Source organism: Nicotiana tomentosiformis, chromosome 2, assembly GCF_000390325.3.
Source record: "Nicotiana tomentosiformis chromosome 2, ASM39032v3, whole genome shotgun sequence".
NCBI lineage: Eukaryota > Viridiplantae > Streptophyta > Magnoliopsida > Solanales > Solanaceae > Nicotiana > Nicotiana tomentosiformis.
Window position 1 is genome coordinate 82,253,318 of NC_090813.1, and position 8,964 is coordinate 82,262,281.

Below are 8,964 nucleotides of genomic sequence, written 5' to 3' on the forward strand. Positions count from 1 at the left end.
ACAAAAGACGCCCTGAAAAATACAACAAAAAAATGAAGAGAAAAGAGGTTGAAGCACAAACACTCACCCTAAGAGCAAGACCAGCAATGCTCCTCGACAAAGCACCATCATGTATTTATTTAAGGGTCTTACCCTCTATATCATAATAGAGAGGGCCAAGGGCAGGGACTATCTCCTCGGTGTTTTTGGGGATCACGATAGTCCTCATAGACCCCTCCAACCTTATCTCAAGCTGGGTAAGCCATTCATCCATCATCCTCAGGTCATCCGCATCAACGTCAGAACTTGATTCATCGCCCTTCTCAGCGACGCTTTTGCCTTCTCATTGGCCGGCAAAGAGGTATATGTAGCTGTTCGAGAAGTCGATGCCTCCTATCACCGTGAAATGTTAAGAACATCAGCAGTCGTCCCTTCAGTTTCCACCACCGCAGAAGGAAGATACACATCCATATCGTCTGCTCCCGACCTCGGAACTTCGGGACTAGGCTCAATATCATCTCCCACAAAAATGGTCGTCGTCTCACGTAACAAAAAGTCCCCTTCCGTCGTATCAATGTCCCAGATGACTCTATCACCAACATCCACGGACCTCCTCTTTCGAGGTAGGAGATCTCCATCGCTAGGCAAAGGTTCATCGTCCTCTTCGATGAGAGAATACAAAGGAGAAGCCAAAGTCTCCACGGCCAAAGTAGGAACAAATTCGGAAGCAGCGACAGAGGAAACTGGAACGAAGATAGGATCAGCCGCAGTCGAAATAGGGATAGAAACTCAGGGTGTAGTAGCCTTCCTCTTCCGGAATGAGGGCGCGGGAGCTCTTGACTTCCTCGTAGACCCCCTGGCCAAAGCTAGAGAAAAATAGAAAAAGGGAAAATCAGCGAAGGAAAATGAACAAAGAAATCAAGACGATGATGGTAAAAAGGAAATTACCAGTCGAAAGGGAGAGCAAGCCCGAATTTCTTGAAAAAAATTGGCCATTCACGAATCCCTATGATGTAAGGGAAGATCCGCTTGATCCAGTCAGAAATATGAGCGTCCAAAGGAGGAGGCAATGTCTTGACTGCAAAAGAAGAAGGCGGGAAGTCAAAATTCAGGACCAAACTCGGGGGAGAAACCAAAGTACTTATAAGTATAATTCCAAGCCTCAAGGAAGTCATCGACATTGGGCACAACGTCCTCGGTTCTGACAAAAAATAAGTTAAACCAGACTTGACGACTGGCCTTGTCGTCCATCTTCACCATCAAGCATTTGCCCCCTCGATGGTGAAGGTTCGGCATCGTTCCCCTGTAAAATCTGGGAGCAAACAGATGAATTAAATGTCATTGTGTTAGTTCGATCCCGACCAGCTCAGCAAACTTAGTGAGCATCTTTATAGCTTTATAGACGTACGGAGCGAGCTGAGCAAGACAAACGTCATAGTGACGACAGAAATCTTCCACCAGTGGAAGGAGGGGAAAAGAATATCCAACTTGGAAGGCGTAGGCGTAGAGGGCACAATACCCAGGACGGTAAACCCGTACCGTATCCCCCTAGGTCGGGATCAACTTGATATGATTGGGAAGGCCGAATTTAGCCTTAAGTTTCGCCAATTCCTTCATCGTCATCACTAACCGAAAAGCTCCAGGTGCGGCCTCACGTGATTTGGTGAAATCGGATCTGGAATCAGGATTGCGTGAGACTATCTCCTCCATCGACGGGAAGGTTTCCTCCTCATCGATGGCAGGAACGCTCTCCCCATGGGAGGGGAACACCACTGCCAGGGAGCAACACGACTCCCCTCTCCAGCCTCAGAAGGAATGTTAGACATGATTCAATTAAGGAAGGAGAATAACAGACAAGAGGAAATGAAGAACAAGGTAAGTCGCTGAAACAGGGAAGAGAAATTCGGATAAGAAGAGAGCAAGAGAAAGGTATGGGATTTTGAAGCGTTAGAAGATTTAAAACTCCACAATTGCGTTCAAAGACCTCTATTTATAAAGGTCATGGCACCAAAACTGAAAACGACTCATCATGATTGGCACCGGAACCTAAGCGGCAGATCTAATCAAAAGTCACATGCAAAACAAAACGACGTATCGAGAATGTGCGTCATAATGACGTATGACATCATGGCGTCATCCTAACTCGTGGATAGTGTAACTCCAACCAATTGCCCGGGAAATATGAAGTATTTGAAATGTGTGGCCCATAGAGGGCCACGTTACCCGGTCGCCGCAATAACCATGACTTACGCAGTCCGCTTGATTAGCTCGACCACCAACAACGCGATCTACTCATCGAACTCTTCCGTGAAGCCGGCCTCAATAAGCTGAGGGACTAACTGTATGGGTCAAAATCTATCTCTAGAATATAAGTCAAAATGACATCGGTAAAGCATCTCCAGGTCGACATGGGTCGGAGTGATCTAATCAACAATGAAGGTCGTGATCGGAGAGTCATCAAGGATCAAGGTCGAGGTCGAGCACCCTTGATATAGTTATAACGGCTAGTTTCAAGATATGATATAAAAGAGCATATTCTGGTGGATATTCTTTGCACTTATACCATTAGGGTTTTTAGGAACATGTTCCCTATAAATAGAAAGAGACACAATGATAGGGGACATGCGAGATTCATTTGTAAAATATACTTTGCCTTTAAAGGAGAGAATCGGATCTTATTGCAAGGATACAAACACAACTTTTTCGTTAAGATTCTTGTCTACGCTTTTCCACTAGACCCGAGAATAACTCATATATTCAAAGGATTGTCCATCACTCATCATTGTCAGAAAAAACATTCACGGATTCCATCCTTTCTTGGGTGACTCATTCATTATATTTACTTAAATGTCATTTATTGTTATTCGATAATATTTAATGCTACATTACTTCCTTTGACTTTTTAAGTATTGATTGTATGTTGTTGCCACTATTAAAATATATCTACGTAGAATTTATTGCACTTCTGAGAACTTCATCTTTGACATATTATTGTTAACTAAGATTGACCCTCATTTACAAAAATTTAATTAGTTGAACCAAGATCTATATTTTTTTGTCAAACAAATGTGTTGTATCATCACTTTATTATCAAATGTTATTGGAATGAGTTTATTCTTTTATATTCATATGTCAATATCTGTTAAATTCTTATTTCTTTTTCGAATTTGAAATGGTATTTCGATAATTTTAAAATTAAATAGAACATATCATTATTTAGGTTTTATATTGATTTTTATATTTAGTTATTAAATTTGGTTAACCTTGAAAGTGTACACCAACGAAAAATTATTGTTAGACGGCTAAGAAAATAACTATCATGTGTTAATAAAAATATTCTCCCATAAGAATATTTAATAGATCATGTCTGTCAGATTTTTTAAATTTTTACTAAACATACAATTACTTATCAAAACATTATATAAAACTTTAACAAAGTAAGAATGAAATAATATTTATGTAATAAAAAAACCCGAAAAAACTGGCAAAACTGAACCAATCCAAAGCAATATAGTTAATTTCGTTTGATTTTGATAAAAATCGATCAAACTCGTTCCATGTACACCCCTAGCTTCAATTACTAATTAATCGTCATATATAAGTTTTAAAAGGAACCCAAGCTACAAGATTAGATGAGGAACTGCCATTACATCATATTAGCCGATCTATAATACAAAATGGACATGGACTTAAGACCTATAACATAATTTGTCTCTAATCAACCTGTAGATCATCGAAGACGAGTGGAACCACAATTCACAATTGCAAGCTTTCGAACTTTGGTGGGTCTCCGAGATCATTTCGATGACATATGTTGAAGGGATATCTATTTAATTCGATTATTGCGTAAAATCCGTGGTAGCAACAGAACTGGAAAAGTATACAAAAAAGACAGTTCTTTTCTATTATATTAGTATTTTCTATTATATTAGATATATGAGACTATTATATTAGATTAATACTAGTTAGTGATCCCGACTTAGTGAGTCTGATGAAATGTTGGCAGCAGTGCTATATTTTGTCTCTGTGGACCGAGGAGAAAAGAAGATCGACCGGAAGAGGAGTGTACCAAGAGAGAAGCAAGAACCTCTTTCAAATATACAACATGGAGTGTGTGCTGCAAATGCTACCAGTGTGTGGAGCATGTAGCCAGGGGATGATTGTCAGTTGGGCCACGGACCATCCCGTCTGTGGCACGACTCGCTAAGATGCATTTTGCATAAGAAATTAAATACTCCATTTTTACTTTCCTAGTACTCTGAACCCATTTTTCAAATCAGAAGTTAAAAAATTCCATGGCAAACCTATAAAATTAGTCCAGCACTCCAGCAGGCCTCCAACACATAATAGAAGGAATCACTCACTCAACTACCTTGGAAATTCTTGTGCGGGAACAGTCAGCGCATTACCTTTTCTCTTCTGAAATCCGTAGTGCTATTTATAGGTTTTTCAAGTCATCCTAATGATGGAAACTAAGGGGACGTACAATAAAGCATAGGCTTATATATACTTAGCTCCCCTAGTAAATCATATTCTGGCCTGCATTCAACTCAAAACGGCACATTCAGATCACCTTTCTTCCTTTAATTACATTCCTGCTGATTCTCAAGGTACCTACGTATAAACGCTCCTTGCTTTTTGAATCGTTTTTTCTCTGTTTTTCTGTTGTTACCTGTTCCATGGTAGTCCTCCAATGGTTGTTGACTTGTTTCAGGAAAGATAGCTAAAACTAATTTCTCTGAAGATGAACAAGAGTTGATAATCATGTACAATTTGGCTGGAGAGAGGTTTCGTCATCTCATTTTCCATGTTCATATTTACTGTTTTTACTATTGTTAAAGTCCGTCCGTTTGTAAAACTAATGATAATTGGTAGTCATCATTTTTCATCATCAGATTCAGGTGGTTGCTTATAGCTGGGGGAATCCCCGGGAGAAGTGCAGAGAAGATTGAGAAGTACTGGAATCCTCTCCTCTACCAGTCAATAAACGGTGTCATTGATATGTCCTGAATTGGTCATTTTGTTTTCCACGAGTCATTGCTAATAATAAAGGCTAATCTAAGTAATTTTTTAGTTCCTTTGCTATTTATCAACTGCAAACAAGATTCAAACCATCCGGGTTGCTCAGAACGATCTAAATTAGTTACAGAACTAAGAGCACTGCCCTTTAACCTTTCAGGATACGTATCAATGACAATCCAACCTTTTGTCAATACAATGGACAGTGGGCGAAAGGTAGGAGAGACCAAAGCACAAAAGAATCAATTGTGAAGACTGTCTGATTTTTTTAATATTTTTTTTTTTATTGGTAGTGAAGACTGACTGAAATTAATGTTTCCAAAGATCAATTTCTAGCAACTCAATCACTGCAGCTCTTTAAGTATTATACAGAATTAACTGCTTCTCATCACATTTGATAGCATTCACAAAGAAAGAACAGTTCTCTAGGATAAGAGTGCTGAGGTAACAGCCAAGTTAGATCGTTCATGTCCACATCATACATTGCTCTGTTTGTATAACTTGGTGTCAAGAACTTGCTTTCCACACATTGCACATACTCCTGCACAAGAAGAACACTTCAGAGAGAACACAAGGAAACGTTACAATGATATAAATCATTTGCAATTCCAAACTACTCTTCATTACCTTTACTATAAGCACAGGTATGACAGTACTTGCCATCTTGATGTACTTGTTGCTTGCAAATCATGCACTTTGTATTTCCATAAGGTGTCCACCTGCAATACAGCCAGTTCTCTGGTAAGACAATGTCAAGAGCATGGCAAATGCCCAAGACTAACCATAATCAAAGTGCAGTCGTACAAAGCATTTTATTCAACGCAACAAATTACCATAGGATGCTGATAACTAAAGAATGATATTTGTTGCATTAACACAAACACAAGCACTTTAGAGCACTAAGTGCGGAAATGGCTCAACATAACTCATTGCAATTTGAATAGAAGAAAATGACCCTACAAAGATCTCTTGTATTTTATTTTAGATCTCCTACGTGTAGAAATAAAGACCTCCTAGGAGATTTGACGTAAAACTAAAAAGATTGTAACTGACAACAAAACCAATTGACCCCCTCTAGTTCAGCTAGCTGCTTATTACTTTTAGTATTGCAACACAATGATTTCTGGCTTGTCATTTGAGATTTCTAAAACTTCTATTCATTTTGTGGTCTAAAAGAAGCCTACTTGATCCAATACTCTTTGCTAGTTGGTAAATTGCATTCTTTCTCTTGCTCCACGAGCGGGGCTCCATCAGTAATTCCATGTCTCATACAAAGAAACTCCCGGAGAATCACATTGTCCTATTTGTGCTTTTATAAACAAAAATTATTACTACTAAATAAATGCGCAGCTGTTCGATTTCGAGCTCATGACCCTTGGATTGATGATGAACATTGTCGAATACTTAAGTCAGGAAAATAGCGAAGTTCTAAATAATACAGAAGAACATCTGAATGAGCTACAGTCTTATCCACAGAATCTTATTATGGAATAATGGGGAAAAAATCACGAGTAACGAAATTTGATGCAATGACCAACAAAACCTACAGAAAGAACACTAAAATGTTTACCCAAGATGGTTTTCCCATTATCAACCTAAGCCATTGGCCTACACACAAAAATTGAAATATAATAACTAATCATTTCTCATGGTCTTTATAAATTCTTTTATTATAATTACCAATAACAGAGCCTTCCAGAACCACAGCGCTTCAGCATCTCAAGATTTTAGAAGAGAAGCAAAGGTAGTTAATCATCACATTGCACAAACAATCTCCGGAAAAAGAAAAAAAAATTTACTGAGGGCATACAAGTAAATAAAAAGACAAAAAGGCATCTTTTTTGCTACTTAAAAGTAAGGTGAATCACAACTATTCATAGTTAAAACTATTTCGAAAAATCATAGTCAAATGGTTAAACATTTGAATTTGTCCTTTTTGTGGTTTGAGTTGCATTTTGATGTCATGATCCAGAAATTCTTTTTTGCTTTATTTTCAATATGCCACTATTCCCCCACTCATCTCTCACAAAATTAATGCCGGTCTCAGCTAAGGGACTATCTTCACCAATCTTGTGTAGGGAAGGGGTTTTGAAATCAAACTAGCTAATGGACTACAACCACAACTCAACCCTGACATGCAAGAATTTTGAAAGTGATGTGAGTACTGACCACTATCATCAAACCCTACACTCCAGCATCACAAACTTTTCAAACTCAACGGTTATAACGAAAGAAGGATTTACAAGATAAACTTTTCAACATCGTTTCTGTGTTAATAGCCCAATTCAATTAGTCTCCCTCTCCCTTTTTCCCTAGTAAAACGAGTCTCAACAAACCGGCATCACTCTTAAATCAGAAATTCCTACACGAAAGCAAGCATATTATCTCTGTTAGTTTCTTTTCCTCTTACAATTGGTCGAAGGTGAATAACAAATAATACTCAAGGAGCTCACTATCAAGACGATGAGTATAAGTAATGAGTTTAAGTTCTATGTATGGATGGCGTAAAAAATATTTAGGCAACAATTATAAGGTAATTACAGGCACGTCTTTATGATAATCAGTAATTGGTTATCTGGTAAAAATAGGAGCTAACCTGGTAAATCCATAAAGTGATTAGCCAAAAAAAGAACAATTAATGAAAAAGTAACCTTTTTTTCTTGGAGAGGAGTTTGTTCTCGTTAATCTTACGGCCGCCGCCTTCAGTAGTGTTACTGGCACCTTCTTTCCATTTATCAGGCACAATTACCTTCGACAACTTCTTCTCACCTGCAGAATACAAATTTACCAAACCCTAGGTCTAAGTCAATTGTACCAGAAATTGCTTGGGTAAAAGCATGCATTTAACATAAGAGAAGCTAATGAAGAAATTTGGGGAAAAAGAGAAGAATTTACACCACTTACACTTTTCGCAAACCATAATTGCACTTCGCGAGTTTGATCGATTGAAAGTAAGCGCGCAGAAAGAGAATTTCCAATAGCGGCCAAATTCGTATTTGGGGAAGAAAAGGAAAAACTGATGAGAGAGATGGGTATTTATCTATGGAGACGGTGCGGTTGAGCTCACAGGGAAATATATGGAGTCGCGCATAACAGCCGCCCGATTAAATACTTGAGCAGATGAAAATACTATTTACTCCTTCAGCTTTGTTTTGTTTTGTTTTTTCTTGTAATATTATTGCGACTAGCATAGTTTTTTCATAAAATTTTTAATAACTTTACAACAACAACAAACAAAAAAGAATCAGTGCAATCTCACACGTAGAGTCTGGGGAGTATAATATGTACGCAAACTTTACTCCTGCCTTATAAAGAAAAAGAGGTACCCTCGGCTCAAGAATAGTGAAAAGGACACAATAAACAAATAGTAACAATGACGAGGAAATAAGATAACAGAAACAAACAGCACAACATGTAATAGCAAAGAAACTAGGAATACGAAACTATGAGAGAAGTGCAAAAACTACCGGCAATAATGCCACATCATCTAACAACAAGGAACTCGGAATAGGAGAATACAAGACTAGTACTAATACTACTAGTACAACTAGAAGAGACTCTCAACTACATGTCAACCCACAACCCTAATCCTCGACCTCAACACCCCCTATCGAGGGTCATGTCCTCGGTAACTGAAGTGTTGGTGTTATTTATACTTTATAATGCAAAGTCAAAGATTTCTTTGTAGTCCATTTTTCCTTCTTTACTTCTTTGTCTTTTGTAAAAGACAAAGTGTCCCTCGTTGGTTGTAGAATGTCTTTTTCTTCATTTTATAATGAATTACTCTTTGTTCGGCTTGTAAAGAGCTAGTAAAAGGAAGTGGTCTCGCGCACATGAGAAGTTGGTCCTGAAGGCAAAACGGGTCGATTTGTCCCCACCCCCTGCGCGCGACATATACGTGAGGCCTAATCCAAATCTGGTTTTGCTAAAATTATGTCCAAATTCTTTCTCTTTGAATAGGATTTT

General features: G+C 38.3%; 1 protein-coding gene across 1 annotated transcript; it reads right to left on the reverse strand.

The window, feature by feature from the left end:
* Positions 1-5,240: 5,240 nt before the first annotated feature.
* LOC104087240 (uncharacterized) lies at positions 5,241-8,057 on the reverse strand. Its single transcript, XM_009591661.4, has 4 exons — positions 7,903-8,057; positions 7,650-7,767; positions 5,626-5,717; positions 5,241-5,539 (listed from the first exon to the last, which is right to left on the reverse strand). The coding sequence occupies exons 1-4, from the start codon at positions 7,916-7,918 to the stop codon at positions 5,475-5,477; spliced, it is 291 nt and encodes a 96-aa protein (XP_009589956.1). The 5' UTR covers positions 7,919-8,057; the 3' UTR covers positions 5,241-5,474.
* Positions 8,058-8,964: the final 907 nt, after the last annotated feature.

Coding starts and splice junctions, on each gene's coding strand:
- LOC104087240 (XM_009591661.4), bottom strand. Junction 5,718..7,649: donor CTCCTCTCCAAGAAAAAAAG/GTTACTTTTTCA, acceptor GCTGTATTGCAG/GTGGACACCTTATGGAAATA. Junction 5,540..5,625: donor TACCTGTGCTTATAGTAAAG/GTAATGAAGAGT, acceptor CTTCTTGTGCAG/GAGTATGTGCAATGTGTGGA.